Source organism: Phocoena phocoena, chromosome 1 (assembly GCF_963924675.1).
Source record: "Phocoena phocoena chromosome 1, mPhoPho1.1, whole genome shotgun sequence".
Classification (NCBI taxonomy): Eukaryota; Metazoa; Chordata; class Mammalia; order Artiodactyla; family Phocoenidae; genus Phocoena; species Phocoena phocoena.
Genome location: NC_089219.1, coordinates 117,247,257 through 117,264,955, shown reverse-complemented (window position 1 = coordinate 117,264,955; position 17,699 = coordinate 117,247,257). Strand labels below are relative to the sequence as shown.

Genomic DNA, 17,699 nt, shown 5'->3' with positions numbered 1-17,699 from the left:
TCTTCCGATGCACCGGCCTCTCAGTACGTCTTGGCCCCGAGAAAGGTCCCGGTTTGACTTGATGTTTTCACAAGTCTGAGGGGTGAGGGGTGGGGGGTGGAATCCCGTTGGAAGTCGGTCCGGTGGGGATGAGCCCCCGCGCCTTCTCCCGAGGGATCGAGCCGCGAGATGCCCGCGCGGTAGCTTCACTCGTGCCCCACAGGCCGCGCGGGGCTCAGACCCTGCGCTTCGCGGGCCGGGGCGGCTCCATCCTAGGCCCCGCCCCGTGACGCGAGGCCCCGCCCCCGAAGCTCCCGCTTCCAAGATGGCGGCAGCGGTTTCTTTCCGGCTGTCGGGGTGGTGGTGAAGACTGGCTGCAGAAGGTCAGGTGTGTGGTCTGGGGCTGGTGGGGTGAGAGGCACGGGAGAAAGGTTCGGGAAATTGGGAAGGTGAGAAGTTTTGGGTAAAGGCTGGAGACAGCCTTGAGCAGGGAGGGGGACGTAAGTGCAAGTATGGACAGAGGCCGGTGGGCTCACATTGCAAGGTAGAGCAAACGCAGGAGGAGATTGGGGTGGGATGAGGGTGCTCCGAAACAACTGGGCTGTAAGCCCCTGCAGAGCGCTGACCACGCCCCTCTAGGTGAGCTAGCCCAGGTACCTCTGACAGGTTCTGCCCAGCCCTCCATCTCCCTATCTCATTTCACCAATAACCCCTGATCCCCACCTCCGATAGGACCGGGGAAAGATAGAAAAAGGTAGGGGATGCTACCCCCATCCTATTCCCCGCCGCGCTCCAAGGTTGTTTGCATGCAGCTCCCAGGTGGTCACGCTCCCTGCACCTGCAGAGCTAGCTCCCAGAAACGTGAAGAACGGAAAGGAGCCAGTTTCCTCCGCCTCCCTGGGTTCTCTTGAGGCCACTCCACAGTCCTGTTAAGACTGCCTCACCCCCTGGCGAAAGTAAGATCTCCGATAGCTTCCCTTTCCCCACTCTCCAAACAGGTTGGTCTTGCTGGGGTGGAGGATGGTTAAGTGCAGAGTGAATCTGACAAACTAGAGGGTCACGGGGGAGAGGCCAGGGACCTAGCATCTACTGCTGCACCCCTTTTCTCTCCAACCACTTTCCCTCCCTTCCCCAGCTGGGAAACCGGCTTCACCCTGATCCTCGTGTCTGCCCCTCTGCGGGTGGCTGGCTATCCTTGACCACTTCTGTTTCAGCTGGTCCTAAGATTGCTGTTGGAGTGCTGGATGGAGCCTTTCTCTGTCCTCTGTGACATTTCCAATTTTATATAATGCCTCACATCTCTGCTCCCCCGGGACCCCGTGGAGTCCCCATCCTGAAGAAGACAGCTTGAACCTAGGTGAGTCTATCTCTACCCCCTCTAAAATTGGAAGGGAGGTTCTCCAGAGAATGCTCTGAAATGGCCTTGGGACATGAATGATGTAAGCATTCTTGGGGACTGATAGTAGGTGATAGGAGTGGTTTGAGGGAGGGGTGGAGGAGAGTGAAACTTGGGCTGGAAGTGACAGGTGGTAGGTCTGCTAGTGGTAGCATTCTATTTCTTTCCATACATCTGTGTGCTCCCTTCTGTGACTCTGTTCTTTTCCTCTTTACCCCTGGCACCACCTTCATCCCTGCCCAATGATCTCTTTCTGCTGGCTTGCTCTCTTCCTGCCTGCCCCAGCACTCTCCTCTCTGCCTCTCCAGACCACACCCCAGGATGCTGCGGAGGCTGCTGGAGCGACCCTGCACTCTGGCCCTGCTTGTGGGCTCCCAGCTGGCTGTCATGATGTACCTGTCGCTGGGGGGCTTCCGAAGCCTCAGCGCTCTATTTGGCCGAGAGCAGGAGCCGACATTTGACTACTCTCATCCCCATGATGTCTACAGTAACCTTAGTCACCTGCCTGGGGCCCCTGTTGCCCCAGGGGTCCCCCCAGCTCCTCAAGGTCTGCCCTACTGTCCAGAACGATCTCCTCTCTTAGGTGAGTGCAGAAGGAAGGCAGAAGTGAAGGCGAGGACAAGGTGTGGGGACAGGGAGGCTTGGACAGGCATAGGATGGCAGGAGTGGGCCTTAGAACAGGAGGCTCACGTAACTGGAAGGGAAGCTGAGGTTGAGATAGAATGGACTCTAAATTTGGAGTTTCGACTGGGCTCTTGGGTTGAGCCACAGCCCATTTATGGGCTCTTCTTGCCTTGGGCTAGGACTTGCTTCTTTTGTAGATCACTCCTAGTTTAGTGAGTTAGTTGGAAGTCCATCTGTTCTCTCCATCCCCTAACTGTAAGCTTCTAACCTTGTGAGGCAGGGGGGAGTTATGGAACCCTCAAATAAGAAGGTAGGCTAGGTAAGGAGCCTTCACCTTCCAGACTTTGCAAAGCTGTCCCAGTGATGGGGAACTCAAGGTTTTGTGAGGTTTCTGAGCAAGGCCTTGGGGGAGCTGAGCCCCAGAATAAGACTGCCAGGGACAGTTCTTCTTGCCCTTCTAATCCCTGACCTTGCCATTCCCTCCCAACAGTGGGTCCCGTGTCCGTGTCCTTTAGCCCAGTGCCGTCACTGGCAGAGATTGTGGAGAGGAATCCCCGGGTGGAACCGGGGGGCCGGTACCGCCCTGCAGGGTGTGAGCCCCGGTCCCGAACAGCCATCATTGTGCCCCATCGTGCCCGGGAGCACCACCTGCGCCTGCTGCTCTACCACCTGCACCCATTCCTGCAACGCCAGCAGCTTGCTTATGGCATCTATGTCATCCACCAGGTACCCCCAATTCCCATACCCTTCTGATTTTCTTTCTTATAAGGAAGCCTCAAACAAATTCCACTCCACTCTCATCTGATGGATCCCTGAAATAATTTTAAGAGGGTCAGACAAAAAAGAAAAAAAGAGGGTCAGACTGTTGAATGTGAGAAAGCAGGGGGCTTCCCTGGTGGGGCAGTGGTTAAGAATCCGCCTGCCAACGCAGGGGATACAGGTTCAAGCCCTGTCCGGGAAGATCCCACATGCCACAGAGCAGCTAAGCCCGTGCACCACAACTACTGAGCCTGCACTCTAGAGCCCATGAGCCACAACTACTGAAGCCCGCGCGCCTAGAGCCCATGCTCCGCAACAAGAGAAGCCACCACGACAAAGAGTAGCCCCCGCTCACCGCAACTAGAGAAAGCCTGCGTGCAGCAACAAAGACCCAATGCAGCCCCCCCCCCCAAAAAAAAACATATACACACACATATATATAAAAAGAAAGCAGCAGCTGGCACTGCTCTGCCAACGTGTTAGTCCCATACTTCTCCTTAAGGATATTCCCACTGTCCTATAATCTTCCATGATTTTTCCATTCTTGAATTTGGAAGTGGATAGATTTGGGCTAAAATTCTGGGTTCTGCCACTTGTTCCATATGTCACCTTGAGCAAGATCCCCAACCTGCTAAAATGAGGCAGAGAGTGGTAACTAATATACCACCTGTTCCACATGGTTGGTTTGTTGTCGGGATTAAATGCTGAATAGCAGCATGTAAGTGTCAGGCACATACTGATGCTCAAAAAATTTTTTGTTGAATGAAAAAACAAAGAAGTTGTCTTTCTCTTCATTCTCCTTGTCCCATACCCCACTTTGATTTCCCTCTTCTCACTTTTATGCTTCTTTTCCATGCTACCTATAGACCTAGTTTGGTCCTCCGCCATTATCTTCCAGGCTGGAAACGGAACATTTAACAGGGCAAAGCTGTTGAATGTTGGGGTGCGGGAGGCCCTGCGTGATGAAGAATGGGACTGCTTGTTCTTGCACGATGTGGACCTCTTGCCAGAGAACGACCACAATCTGTATGTGTGTGACCCCCGAGGACCCCGGCATGTTGCTGTTGCCATGAACAAGTTTGGATACAGGTAGAGGGCATGAGAGGGTACTGGAAGCAGGAATTCCACCACCCAGTGGACGAAGGGGGGACGGCCCCCCAGAAGACTTGTGGAATCCAAGGATGTTTCTCTCCCCAGCCTCCCGTACCCCCAGTACTTTGGAGGGGTCTCGGCGCTCACTCCTGACCAGTATCTGAAGATGAATGGCTTCCCCAATGAATACTGGGGCTGGGGTGGTGAGGATGATGACATTGCTACCAGGTCAGACTTCCTGCCACCACCTCCCTCCCTAACCCCAGCCTGGATCACTGTCCTGTGAGACCACCCCTAGCCATAGTCCTTTACCGCTAACTGTTAGCTCCCTGGTGCTGCACTGTGCCCATTCCTCTCCCTTAGTCTTTTCAGTCTCTACCCAGGTCAGGATTTGCATGCTGCTCCCCATTCTTTTGTCCTTCAGTCTCTTAGATCTGGTTAGTAATGTCCCTGGGAGAGATCAGATCAGTAGACTATAGTATCATGGGATTCCAGAGCTGGAAAGGGGCCTAGAGACAGTTTAGTCCTGCCTCTGCTAGGGTTGCATCCAAACCACACTTCCCTTCAGGGCTGGGAGAGGAGAGGCTCAGCTCCACATAGCCCAGAACCACTTTTTTTTTTTTTTTTTAAAAAAAAAAAGGCCTGTGCCATTGGCATGATGCCAACTTATTTTTAGCATGTGAAACATTTTGACCTTCAGCCTCAGCTGACCCAATTTCCTATCTGTCATTTGACTATTTGAGCTTGATATGCTGGACCCACTGCTTCTCCTCCCCCTTTGTCCTCGGGCATGACATCTCTATGAATTCTTGTCTTCTGTATGTGTGTAAAGCACCCAGCAATTTCTAAATGTATGTATTCTTTCAGTACCTTCCCAGGCTACCTTCACTTCTTGCTTCTGTGGGTCAGAGTGGGAGTTTGTTTCTTTCCAGGTCCTGATTACTTGGTTCCACTCTTTTCTTAATGTGGGTGGGGGGTAGGGGATGTGGCAGAGTACTCGTCTAAATAAGAATCGCTGAGCTTGGGTCTGTGACTCCCAGTCTTGCCCTCCCTTTTTGAGAAAATGGCTCCTCTCCCGGTCCTTTCCAGACTGCAGGGGCAGCTCCTGGGAGCCATTTAGGAAGCAAAGGTGGGAGGTACAAATCTACCTATGCCAATTGTCTAAAGCCCCCAGGGTGCCTGGCAGTAGGCCCTGAGGATCTGGATACAGCCAGGCTTTTACATTCTCTTCAGCCATTTCCTTCTTTGTGTTTGACTTTCTCTCCCCTTCCAGTACTTGGCACTTCTTTTGCCTAGTTAGCAATAGCTGTTCTTTGTGTAAAGAAACGTGCAATTCCGTCCTTGCTAGCCTTAGCTCTTCTTGCCCACCTGTCAGCAGCTTTCTTCTGCTCTGGATCCTCCAAGTTGCCCTCACTTTTCCCATAGGGTACGCCTGGCTGGGATGAAGATCTCTCGGCCCCCCACGTCTGTGGGACACTATAAGATGGTGAAGCACCGAGGAGATAAGGGCAACGAGGAAAATCCCCACAGGTAGGATGGGACGGCTGCCTGGGAATTATTCCTGGATCCTCAGGATTCTGCACCCTAGCCAGGCAGTTCCTGAAGGTTCCTAGATTCCAGGCTGTTCCTTTCCAGGTCTTAGTCTCCAATCTCTAATCCTCAGATTTGACCTCCTGGTCCGAACCCGGAATTCCTGGACTCAAGATGGGATGAACTCACTGACATACCGATTGCTGGCTCGAGAGCTGGGCCCTCTCTATACCAACATCACAGCAGACATTGGAACTGACCCTCGGGGTCCTCAGACTCCCTCTGGTCCCCGTTACCCACCTGGTTCCTCCCAGGCCTTCCGTCAGGAGATGCTGCAGCGCCGGCCCCCAGCCAGGCCCGACCCTCTGCCTGCTGCCAACCACACAGCTCCCCATGGTTCACACTGACTCCTCCTTAATCATGAAACTGAATCAGAAGAGTTGTGTTCTCCCCACCCTCAGCTCCTCACTGCTCTTAGAGGGGATGTGGGGGAAATGAACTCTACTGCCATGCTGGGGGCAGGGGCCTCTCCTCACTGCTGGACTGGAGCTGGGCTCCTCTAGCCCTGGGGGTCCCTCTTTCTAGGGTCACCAGCCAGGGCTTATGACTGTGAATCCTTGAAGTCATGATTTTCTGTGATGACTCCTAGGAGTCCCCTGCCCATGGGGTAAGAGCAGGGCTGGACCCCAAATCCCTTCCTCTTCCATGGAGAGAAGAGTGTTCTGACTTCTCCCGGGAACTCTGTGAATATTTATTCTATTTATGGTTCCCAGGAAGTGTGTTTGAAGGAAGCCCCTCCCAGGGTACTTTCTGCCAGTGCTGGAGTAGCTCCCTCTTCTGGACCTTGCTCAGGGGGCTGGGATTTTGATATATTTTCTAATAAAGGACTTTGTCTTGCCTCTGCTCCTGCTTTCTGTATCCTCAGCACCCTTTACCTACCTTTGCTCACCCACCCCACCCACGTCCACAGGAGACAGAACAGCCAGACCAAGCCATGCTCCAGCATCTTTTATTTTCATGGGTGAGAGAATCCCTGTGAGCAGGGGCAGGAAGAAGTGGGGTTTGAGGATCAACTGTTAGGTTCTGTGCCCAGGACACGGGCTGCTGCCTGGCGCCCACTCTCTATACAATCATTGACAGCAACCCCCTCATACGAGGCTCCGGCCAGAGTCAAAGGCAGCTTCTGAGCAGCCAGGAATTGGGTAGCTGACTCTGGGAGGAAAAGATAAAAGGAATGTTACAACTGGGGGTCTATTTTCATAGCTCCTCTCAGCCCAGCTGCTTTCCCAACTTACCCAGTTTTTGCCAGTGGCCTAAAGTATACTGGGGGATACAGTTCTGGGGAGAGAAGAGGGGATACAGGGAAAGATTATTACTGATGTTCCACGCCTGGGTAGTCCCTGCCTCCAGTGGGTAGCTGAGGAGTGTTTACCTTGTGTAGATGGACCAAGCAGTGACTTGGTGGCTCCTTCAGTCCCAACTGAGTGGCAGCTGCTTTCTCTGCCTCCTTTTGGAACAGCTCCTGAGATAAGACACTGCCCCTGGCTTCTAATGTCCGTAACCAGGAACCTCCCAACATCACCTAAAGAGGGAATATGGCACTGACCAGCCTGGCCTTACTACGCTGGGGCATAGAGGAGCTCTTGGGAAACTCCCACTAAGCAAAGCTGCCTTCTCTCACAGTCACTCTGAGGCCAGGGGGACTCCCATCCTGCTCAGGGAAAGCAACTGAGTCATACACGATTCCCAGGATGCCTGGGTCTTCTGAGGATGGCACCAAATGTCCAAATCCCTGGAGAAAAGGAAGAGACTGGGTCAGGAGGGAAGAGTTCCCGTTGAGCCCACATCTCCCCTTCTTCTGTGTCACACCTGGACAGGCAGACGACCTCCTCGGTACTGCAGATTCACCACAGCCACAGACACAGCAGTGATGGTACTCAGAGCACGAGCCAGCGGTGCAGCCTCAGCAGGGAGCAGCTTGCTGAGCACTGGAGGAGAGCAGGCAGAGGCCTGCCTCAGGAGGCGTTCACACTTCAATTTTACCAACCCTCCTTGGGATTAGACTCCCACAGGGTTGACCAGTTCAGGGGCATGGCATGGTCCTGCTGGCCCAGAAAGAAGCTACGTTGCCTCAACCTGGTTGGAGAAGGGGAGGGTGACCACCACATTACCTGAAGCTGGAATGGCACTAATAATGTGGTCAGCCTCCAGGTTGCTGTCCCCTAGAGACACCTGAGAGGAAGAAAACATTTAAAAGACACAGAGGGCTTCCCTGGTGGCGCAGTGGTTGGGAGTCTGCCTGCTGATGCGGGGGACGCGGGTTCGTGCCCATGTCCGGGAGGATGCCGCAGGCCGCGGAGCGGCTGGGCCCATGGGCCATGGCCGCTGAGCCTGCGCGTCCGGAGCCTGTGCTCCGCAACGGGAGAGGCCACAACAGTGAGAGGCCCGCGTACCGCAAAAAAGAAAATAATAATAAAATAAAATAAAAGACACAGAGATCATGGGAATTTTGCCTTAGTTTCCCAGGCAGGAGAGAGACTGGGTGCTGACTCAGGATGAACAGACTAAGTAGTCAGCACAAAAATCATCCCATTACTCCAGGAAATGGGCCAGACAAAAGCCAGTGGGCTACTCTGAAATGTTTAGTGGAGCTCAGTGGTTCTTGCCCCTAGCTGGGAGCCACTTATATATATTCTATCCACAGGTTTGGATCAAACAGGTCTTGGAGGAAGGTCCACAAATAAGGCCTAGGAATGTGGAGTAGCCCATATTTAAATAGCTTCTAGGACAGGAGAACAAGGAGAAACTCCAGTCCTGCCAGCTAAAGCATTTAGACAAAGTTGGAAACTCTAACAGACAGGTTCATTACACTCCAGGGGGCTCTCCTACCTTCCAGCACCCTTCTGCTTCGAGGCTGAGCCCACAGACTGGCTGGCCTCTGAGAACACTGACACCCCTACTAGTCAGGTGGGTGTTAAGGGCCTGAGGCAATGTCTCCAGCCCTTCACGGAGTGACCACTGGCTCCAGCGCTCAGCCCGAGCCTGGCGAATAAGTGCTGAGTCTGGCTGTGGGCCCCGCCCTGCAGAGGAGGAAGTAGAGAAGCGTCATTAAAATAGCACCCCTTGCTTCCAGTCCCTCACTCTGGCAGTCCTTAATATCTTCAACCCTTGAACCAACTCCCCCCTCACCTGCCCCCAGCAGCAGCCCCAGTAATATGGATCGATGGGTTTGCTCAGCTTGGAAGAGACTGGGAAAGCAGGACCTGATGCTGAGCTCACGGCTGTTGCCTGCAAACACTCCACGGCAAAGACTGTCCATGGCTAGAGACGCCACCTTAAGGGTGAGACTGGGATTGAGAGGCCAAGGAATAAGTTGCACTAATTTCCACTGTCCCTGCTTGGCAGAGAATAGGGGTGGGGTGGGGTTTGGTTGGAAAGCAGTCCCACTATTACAGAAGGATGGAAAGGAAATGAAGGCATTCACCCCCAACACTGAGTTTGGGGGGCTACTGGGTATGAAGAGAAGAGGCCATTTTCAGATGATACAGAAGAGGCCCTAGTGGAAGGTTTGAGTATGGGGATCTGCAGCTGGTTTAGGAGAGGAGGGATTTGGGGGCTTCTGGGCGGTGTTACCTCAGGACCAAGGCGACGCTGGGCGAAACTGTGCACAGTCTCATCAGGGTCTTTGCCCCGGGGCGTAGTCAACTCCTTCAACCCAGCCCAAAACAGAGGTTTGGAGAAGGGAGGTGAAGGGCGGAGTAGCCCCCTGCATGGAGGAAGGCACAGTGAAGAGGGAGCTCTGATTTAACCTCCCAGCTCCAGGGGGTCATTTCCATTCATTTGGCCCCTTTTGCTGGGAGGGCTGACAAACTGGAAGATGAGGAAATGGAAGGGATGTAAGGATGGAAGCAGAGAAGGATGGCAGTAAGGAGGTGATAGCATTACCTGAAGCCAGAGGGCAGGGCGTGCAGGGCGCCACCTACATACAGGAACCTATTCTGGGCAGCTGCATGGTCTCCCCGGACAGGCAACACTTCTGAGTCCAAGCCAAGCTCGGAAACCTGCTCCACACGTCCTCAGAAAGAGCATAAACTAAGGAAAGGACTGACCACCAAATCTACTTGCTCCCCTTCACTCTATTCTCCAGTGAAGGTCCCTCCACAACCTCTCCTAGGCATTCCACAAGCCGCTCACCATGAGCAGGGTCCGGGCTCCCAGGACTCCCGCCGGCCGAATTCCTCGAGGTCCAAGTTCAAATACAGCACCATCTGGCCCTCGTACCGAGCGGATCCAGCCTCCCAGGCGCTCGCTGCCCTCCACCAATACCACCTGGGGACAAGAGGGAGACACTGCGGCCTATAGCCGCGGCCGCGGCCGCGGCGGCGTAAAGGGTCAGGAGGGGAATGGGGCGGCGCATTCCCTCTTCCTGGAAATGGGAGAGGAGTATTAAAGGAGGCTCCCTCTGGCACGGAGGGAGGGGGGCACTCACCTTGGGGGGACAAGGGGCCCGGCTCAGGTGATAACTAGCGGCCAAGCCGCTGATCCCTCCGCCCAGCACGACCACGGTCCGGCCCATGGTGAAGCCTGCGGGTGTGGAGGCGATACGGACAGGCTGACCAGAAGCACCCTGCTCTCCAGAAGACCTGCGGGTTCCGCGTTCCACCCCCGGCCATTCGCTGCTTTAGGGGAAACCAAGGCAGAGCCCGCGGATGGGGTGGTGGAACTGTGAGGTCCCCCCGCCCAGGGCCTAGGACTCACCCACGAGAGGAACGAGAAAAATGAGGGGAAAGGAGAAGACAGAGGTCTCAACACATCATGCCGCCGGCGTCCCAGAGGCGGGGGCTGGGAGGCGGATAAGGGCCACACCCACGCTATCTGCTAGCGCAGGGCTCCGGGCTCCGACCTGCTGCCAGTCTTCTAAAGCGCTTTCCCTCCCGCCCGCCCCCACTAGGCCTAGAGTTTCAGTCCGCTGCCTCCACCGCCCGCCCCCCTCCCAGTATTTCGGTCTCTCCGACTCTCCGTCCACTCTATTCTCGCGGCACACTCCCGACCTTACCTTCCTGCTCCTGGATTGGTGGGTCCTGGAAGGCCCCGATCACACTCACCAATGAAAACACTGAACCGGCAGCGGCTCCTCCTACCGCAAAGGCGGAGGGTTGGCCCCTGTAGAAGGTTGCTGTGTGGAGCTGGAGGTTAGTTAACTGGTTCGATGCCAGGTTGGAGAGAGCAGCCATATCCATCACTGACTTCCCCTCAAGGCTGGAGCGGCGAGAGCTGCGTGCTGGTTAGCATTCCCCAGCTCGAGCTTCCCAGGCCCAGCTAGGCTGAGAACCCTGGAGGGAGGGCCTCATGAGCTTTGGTTGTAGGGAGAGTAGATAGGGACACTGGAGGCTGGTCCGTGGGGAGGTGGCTCCATAAACAGCTCCTTGATAGTAGCAACAGCCTGGACCTACGGGAGTTAGGGCGGCCCGGCAACGTACCATGTTTATCAACAGGGGTCCTTGGGCACCTCGCTCTCGAGGGGGCAGCCCCCTACGCCGGCAAAACCCGTCTACCCAGTGCCTGCGCTCTAGCTCCAGCCTTCCCTACAGCTTCACGAGTCTCAAACTCGCCTTCCCTTTTCCTCCCAATGTAAACCTTCACTGCGTGGTCAAACCTTAGCATCAACGGGTCCTGGTCCGGCATCTCTATCCCCACTCTCACCCCCACGGCTTTGAGCGCGCCCCCATCTGTTCAGAGAGGGAACTGAGTCCCAGGAAGACTCCCAATTCGGCCTAGTTCTGTATCTCCACCCACTTTAAGCACAAATACAAATAAGGACATCATTTTTTCTTAATAAATTTATTCACAAAAAAAAGTGAGACTGTAGAGGGTCTGGGGGCTGTACACGGGCAGGGGCCTGGGGAGCTCTGTACATGGGGCAGGGAGACAGGGGAGCCTCCAGGTAGAAGGGTATTTTTTAATAAAAAAAATAATGGGAGGTACAACCACCCCCTCCCCCCTCCCCGATTAAAAAGACACAAAAATAGACGTCTCTGAGGTAAATGGGGAGCCTGGGGGCTTGAGGGTGTTGAAAGGGTTTCACAGGTGCCAGGGCTTAAAGGGGATGTCACAGGCACCGGGGTGGCTCCTGCATCAGTTGGTAGAACAGCACGTAGCCCTCACTGGATGCCACCTGGTTTTCACTGACAGGGGAGACACTAGGAAGAAGGGAGATGGGGAAGGAGGTGTGATCATTCCTGCATATTCCCCCCTCCCCACATGATCAACCTCACAGCATGCCGGTAGTGATCAGGAAAGACGCCCCCTTACCCACACACACACACACACACACACACCGCCCGCCTTTTACCAGGCACTGTGCTCTCCTGGGGCTCCGTATTAGGGAAAGGTGTCAGGGCTGCAGCGGGAATGGGGCAGGAGTTGAACAGGAGGCTATTCTCACCGAGAGTCGTTGTAGACATGCCAACCAGTCTGGCACCGGCACAGGGCTGTGTAGTGGCCATAGTGGACACTGCCCGAGTGGTTGCAAAGGGCATACAGCTGATATACGGGGCTTCCTTCGGGGTTAGAGATGACCAAATTCTATAGTCAGAGCTGTGCCCCACTCCCACTCTCTCCCTCCCCTTCATGGGAGCTCCTCAGGACCTTCCCTACAAGACTCACCGGCTTTGTCACTGGCAAAGTCCCCTAGGCTCAGTCGCTGCAGCGGGAAGTCTACACCTACTGAACTTTTCTTGATGGAGCCTCGGGAGGCAGAAAATCGATTAAGATCTAAGCTCTGGTTAAGGAGAATTTGGGAGGCAGAGGGCCTCTGAGGGGGGCTGAGGAATTGAATGTTTTCCACTCCCCTCCCTGAACACACATGGGGAGCTTGGTAGGGAAAGGTGGAGTGGCAGGCTTTTCCTAAGGAAAACTGAATTCCCAAAGTTCCAACCTCTGCAAACATGGGGAATGAGGAAAAAGAATGAATGGGAGAAATAAGAATTTCAAGATTAGGATACGGAGCACGAGGATTCGGGGGAATCTTTGTACTGTCAACTTTTTGGTACTTCGTGTTTTCTGCCGACATTGGTCACACACCTGAGTAAATGTCAAATAATATAAGGTTAACGTGCTCCTCACCTCCGTTGGCTTTTCTGATACTCTGACTCACATACAAATTTACTATGCTCCCTATTACTTCTGTATCCTCTGGGCCACTGCCCTCTGCCCTGGGAATCCCAGGACATATCTGAAACTCCTACACAAACCCAGACATATATAAGTGTTATTCTTCATACTAAGGCATCATGCAACCCCTTTTACCCTTATGGAGCCCCCCCAGGTCTCCCACCCTTACTATATCCCTCGTGAACCCACACATACTGGGGCATTCTCCGATTCTAGCTCTTCTTCCTTGGTGAAAAGGCTGAAACAATCCCGCAGGGACACCTTGCCCCCGGCAAATCCTTTCTGGGGGGAAAGGAGAGTGAAGGGTCAGCATGTTCTGAATTTCCTTTTCCAACTCTTCTCAATTAATCCAAGCTTCATTTCTGCTCCAGAGACCCACAGGGTTCCCTCCCACACTGGGGGTGGGTAGGGTTGGGTCACAGAACCCATGTCCCATCCACCCCTGGAATCTTCTGGAATCCCACCTTGGGGATGGGCAGGGACAGGTCACAAAAAACCTCGAAGGTCGTGGAGCGATACCCACAGGACTGGCACTTGAGACAACTTTTCAACTGGCCCACAAACAGGTCTAGATAGAAGCAAAGGGGCAGGAGAAACAGTCATTGTGGGATGCCTGAGATGCTTCCTTGGATTCCCATCTCTTCCCACCCGTTTGCCTGATGCTTCCTTTCCCACCACCGACACTCCTCACAAACCCCTCACAACTTCTCCACATTTTCATCCTCCAGTCTTATTCCCACACCCCTGGATAGGATTGATTTTTTTCTGCCAAGCCCGCATCCCCCACACACTAACTTTCCCCATCACTTTGTCTCGTTCCATACCCACAATCTTGCTGTCCTCTCGCTCCAGGTAACGCTTCCACATTAGGTTGGCTCGGTCGTCATCGCTAGGACAGATCAAGGGAAGTGGGGAGCACCCATGAGACAGCAGGAACACCGGGCACCCCCAACACCACTGAAATGATCCACAGAGCCTGGTACCCCATCCATACCCCAGCTCCTTCTCTAAATTTCAAGAAACAGACAAAGGAGTAATGCTTCAGAAGACTTTCCGGGGAAATCCAAGGTGAGAGGAAAAGAAAGGAATGTCGACAAGGGAAGAACATGCCGTCTTCCTCCACCTGGCTTCAGACCCCTTAGGTACCTTGTAAATTAATTATCCCCTCCTCCGTCAATATGGTGACAGCCATAGCCCTATCTTCTGCCTCCATCTGTGCCCCTCAGCCTCCCTCCTCCTCCTGCCTTCTTCCTACTTCTGCACTGCTTCTCAAACCATTTTCTGAGCTAAGTATTTCCTTGGACACTACATCCTCAATCTTGACTAGCTTACTTCTGTGAAGGGTGAATGCTGCTGATAAACTACTGCGGAGGAGAAGGAGGGGAGCAGCCTTACCTTAACTCAGGTTCTTCTAGCAGAGCCCCTCCACGGCGGGGTTGGGAGGGAGCTGGACTATTGGCCAGGACTGGCGGAGCCCGGCGGTCTCGTCGGTTGATTTCGAGGTGCAGCCGCTCCATGAGGAGCTTCAGAAACTCTTGGGCATCCTGCTGGCTGCAGTCAGACAAAGAACATGGGCAACCGACCCCTGCCTAGTCCACAGTCACTAACCCCTGTCCCCACTTCCTGGATGAAGAGCGTCTCAAGGCTCAGAATGATGCTGCCTGGCCCTACCCCCAGACCAGGCCAGAGAGAAATCCCATACCCTCCAGCTCTCCCACCTGTATCCAGAGAAGGAGGGAACGTATTTCTGGAAGACGGCTCGGAATCGAGTAGGATTCACAGCTTCACAGGAGTCAGGGTGCCACAGGGCACCAATCACATCTGCAAAGGCTATTAGGGTGGGAGTGGGGAAGGGAAACAGTGGTTAATGACTAGAAGAGGGAAGCAAGAGGGGGCTTAGAAGGTGGAAAACAACCTCTAGGAAATCAGGCACTGGGAGAAACAGATACACCTGCCAGCTTTCAGGGCTGGGGCCACTGGCACTGGCAGGTGGACCTACAAGGGTTTGGGGAAAAGAGGACTTGAAAGAAGGGAGCAGGAGTTGTCGCCCCACCTTCAGTGAGCTCTTGGGCTCGGCCCCCTCCAGGCACCTCTTGCCGGAAGTCCCTTCGCAGACAGAAGTCCCGAAGAGGCCGAGTGCTGCTCAAACACTGTAGCACAGCATTCAGGAAGCACTGGGGAGCAGTAAAGACAGTGCCATTACCTCCCCAGACCAGTGCCTGGGAAGCCTTAGGAGAACTTCAGTGCTGTCCTTCCCCAAGTTTCCCTCCCCATGCCTGCCTCCAACACCAGTTCACATTCCTGTTAGGAAAGACAGGAGAACGGCTCTCACCGTGTTCCCCAGGTTTCGGAGGCCAACATGACCAGAGCCCAGAAGCAGTGTGTGATGAGCCTGGAAGGTCAGAGTACAGTCAGCACGTTCCCATATATCCCACCTGGCACTTTAACCTTTCAACAGCATGCTGCCCACTGCCTTCCCCACCCCATCCTTCACCCCCAAACTCTACACTTTTTCCGTCACTGGGTATTAGGGTCTCCCTACCTCAATGGCCATGAGCAGTAAGCCTAACACAGCTGAGTGTACCACGGACTCAGCCATGGCTGTCCCACCTATTCCCCACTTACTCCTCTGCCCAGCTAGCCAGCGATGCAGCTCCTGGGGCAACTCCCCAAGCACTGGCATGGCTGCCCAGCTGCTCCCCACCCCCACCTTGCTACCCCCAAGGCCCCCCCTGCACCCGTGGCCCCTTCCTGCACCCTCTCCTGACGGCTCCAATTGCAATCAGCCTAGCTCACTTAGCTCGGGAAATGGGCAACCGCACGAGCTCAGATGTTCTGAGCCTGCCCCTCTTCAGCTCCAGAGATTAATTAGGCCTAGGCAGCATCCTAGGAGACAAGGTACAGCAAGGGAAGGTAAGGGCCTGGGGACCCGAAGAATTCCAAATGGTTTATTCCTTGGGGACTGAAATGGCACACCATTCTGGGGAGTCACAGACAACCCTGGAAAGGGTCTATGAGTCTTAAAGTTACTTAAATAAGGGAGAGGAGAGTCCAAACTACTGAAATGAAGGGGGTGAAAAAGGAACTTGGCAAAAAGGGGAAAGGAAAGCCATATGATGGCAAGAAAGCTGGAGGCATGGAGGAACATGGGCATGGAAGGCGTGTGTGCTGGCAAGTCCTCACCATCTTGTCATCGGAGTAGAAAGGTTCAGAGGGCCGGGCAGATATCACGTGGAAGGAGCCATGGGAAGTAGGGGGCTCTGTCCGTATGCTGAGCAAGGTGGGTGGCCCAGAAAAGCCCCCAAGGCGGCGGAGAGAGGTGCTACGTCTCAAAGTGGGTGGCTCAGGCCGGAGAGCCAAGCGGCTCAGTGCAGCCCCTAGCTCTCCAGTGCCGCGGTGCCCTCCCAAGGCAATCCCCATTGGACGCAAGTCCCCACTGCTCACAGACTTGGAACGGGCTAGGTTGGTCCTTGATGGGAGAGGCAGAGCCACAGTTGGGGGTGGTGAGCCAGGCAGGGGAACTCCATGATCTGCCCGAAGCGGGCCTCTGGGACGAGGGCCTGAGGTCCGTCCCCGTCCCAGCTCCAGTTTCTTGAGCCGTTCCTCAGGGGGACCTGGCCTAGGAGGCAGAGGTCGTAACACAGGGTTCGGCCCAGGGCCTGGGTTTCGGCGCTCCTTGCTCCGGGCCCTGGGAGCAAATGGTAGCTTGGATCCCACTCGGGGCTGGACATTAAGAGGTGGCTCTCGGGTCCGTCCCAGGCGGTGCTCAGAAGCCTGGGGCATTGTGGACACCACAGGCTGGACCTGGGAGGAGAAGAGACGATCAGCGTTTGAATACGGAGGGAGGTGGGAACCTAGGCTGCCATACTAGCTACATGCATGGAGGGCAGGAACCATGTCTAGTGTATCAATCACTGTATCCCCTGTGCCTAGTATAGTGTTTGGTACAAAGTAAACACTTAGTATCCATTGAGTAAATGAATGAATGAATGATAGCAGGCAGGGCTTTGACTCTTTCTACATTCCTCACGCCCTTCCTGCACAATACTGCTTTACTGGAGAGCCAATGATAAAGAGTTCCTATCTTGGCTGCTTTATAATCTAGGTGCTCATGAAGGTTCCCCCATACCTGCCTAGTCAAGTGGGATGTGCTCTGGGTCACTTGGGGCCTCTGGTCAAATAGCGGTGTGGATGCAAGTATAACAGCCCCAAGGACAGCATTCCATTCTCAAACCCCTGCCCCTCCTGGCTGCAAATGAAGCACACTAAAAAGGTTACTCCCTCCCCCACCTCTGAGCTCCAAAGTGGTGTTGGGGCTCAGGGGCTGTGGCGGGGAGGGAGGACGAACTAACTCCCTGACCCCTAATCTCTGCACATCTCCCACCACAGGAGGTTTCAACCGGGTCCGCCCCCCTCGAGGGCAGAAAGGCCGAGGCTGCTGATTGGCTACGGGGTCCAGCGGCATATTCTACACGATCCATGGATGCTGGTCCCTCCAGCCCAGTTCTCGCAGGCCTGCCGGGCCCCCAGCGCCTCTGCTTTTGGGGTGGGCGATCTCTCGGGTCTGGAACAGTCTTCCCTCGGCACCCCCACGCCATAACGCCCCGGACCGTACCTGTCCCCGGGTGAGGCGGCGGGGGAGGCCAGCCGGGGCCAGGCCCCAGCTCAGGGCCACCCCCTACTACCCTCGTGCAGCGCCCCCGCGGGCCCGGCTGCAGCTTTAGCCGCAGCTAGTGCCCAGATCTCTCCCACCGCAGGGGCCGCCGCCATCTTTGTTGGTCCCGCCCGGCCACCGGCCGCCGGCTTCACTGTCTCTCAGGGCGCCTGCGCACCCACACTCAGACTCCACCCACCGGCTTCCTCGGCGCTTGCGTGAACCCGCCCCCTAGGCTCCGCTGCCGACACCATGGAAACACAGCCAACTTTAGGACCGCCAGTTCCCAGCTTTGGCAAGAATTGTCTTTAAACCATCGCAAGTCCCTAAAGTAGAGTCCCATCGCCCCACCCCGTGGCTCTAAAGGATATAGATCTGACAATCGTAGTATGGCCCCCCGGCTTGCAGCACAGATCCTTCCCAGGGAGCAGGGGTGCGAATGCAGGGCCTGGGTCCAGCCCACAGACCAGTGAAGTATCCACATAGGGTTGG

At 54.9% G+C, this 17,699-nt stretch overlaps 3 protein-coding genes across 9 annotated transcripts; 1 reads left to right on the top strand and 2 right to left on the bottom strand.

Annotated features, from left to right (window-relative positions):
* The first annotated feature begins 1,696 nt into the window (after positions 1 to 1,696).
* Positions 1,697 to 5,787, top strand: B4GALT3 (beta-1,4-galactosyltransferase 3). The gene is made up of 6 exons (XM_065875699.1): positions 1,697 to 1,958; positions 2,490 to 2,725; positions 3,657 to 3,847; positions 3,956 to 4,078; positions 5,276 to 5,380; positions 5,514 to 5,787. Exons 1-6 carry the CDS (start codon positions 1,697 to 1,699, stop codon positions 5,785 to 5,787), a joined length of 1,191 nt encoding a protein of 396 aa, XP_065731771.1.
* Positions 5,788 to 6,373: 586 nt separating this feature from the next.
* On the bottom strand, positions 6,374 to 10,363 carry PPOX (protoporphyrinogen oxidase). 5 transcript variants are annotated; one of them, XM_065879878.1, is made up of 13 exons: positions 10,139 to 10,363; positions 9,870 to 9,964; positions 9,575 to 9,709; positions 9,326 to 9,441; positions 9,014 to 9,146; positions 8,570 to 8,714; positions 8,270 to 8,460; positions 7,552 to 7,612; positions 7,250 to 7,368; positions 7,062 to 7,172; positions 6,813 to 6,962; positions 6,676 to 6,718; positions 6,374 to 6,592 (listed from the first exon to the last, which is right to left on the bottom strand). In XM_065879878.1, exons 2-13 carry the CDS (start codon positions 9,954 to 9,956, stop codon positions 6,450 to 6,452), a joined length of 1,434 nt encoding a protein of 477 aa, XP_065735950.1. In that variant the 5' UTR covers positions 9,957 to 9,964; positions 10,139 to 10,363; the 3' UTR covers positions 6,374 to 6,449. The 5 variants fall into 5 exon arrangements, with proteins under 5 accessions (XP_065735950.1, XP_065735954.1, XP_065735958.1 ...); XM_065879882.1 differs by having other exon boundaries at positions 9,870 to 10,360; XM_065879886.1 differs by lacking the exons at positions 9,014 to 9,146; positions 10,139 to 10,363 and having other exon boundaries at positions 8,570 to 8,739; positions 9,332 to 9,455; positions 9,568 to 9,709; positions 9,870 to 9,956.
* An 842-nt stretch (positions 10,364 to 11,205) lies between these two features.
* USP21 (ubiquitin specific peptidase 21) lies at positions 11,206 to 17,363 on the bottom strand. Of its 3 annotated transcripts, none has more exons than XM_065879105.1 (13): positions 17,169 to 17,363; positions 15,737 to 16,357; positions 14,886 to 14,945; positions 14,607 to 14,727; positions 14,272 to 14,383; positions 13,949 to 14,104; positions 13,378 to 13,442; positions 13,018 to 13,121; positions 12,749 to 12,835; positions 12,385 to 12,463; positions 12,047 to 12,154; positions 11,826 to 11,940; positions 11,206 to 11,580 (listed from the first exon to the last, which is right to left on the bottom strand). In XM_065879105.1, exons 2-13 carry the CDS (start codon positions 16,334 to 16,336, stop codon positions 11,490 to 11,492), a joined length of 1,698 nt encoding a protein of 565 aa, XP_065735177.1. In that variant the 5' UTR covers positions 16,337 to 16,357; positions 17,169 to 17,363; the 3' UTR covers positions 11,206 to 11,489. The 3 variants fall into 3 exon arrangements, with proteins under 3 accessions (XP_065735177.1, XP_065735195.1, XP_065735185.1); XM_065879123.1 differs by lacking the exon at positions 17,169 to 17,363 and adding an exon at positions 17,093 to 17,119 and having other exon boundaries at positions 11,490 to 11,580; XM_065879113.1 differs by lacking the exon at positions 17,169 to 17,363 and having other exon boundaries at positions 11,490 to 11,580; positions 11,826 to 11,894; positions 12,043 to 12,154; positions 15,737 to 16,336.
* Positions 17,364 to 17,699: the final 336 nt, after the last annotated feature.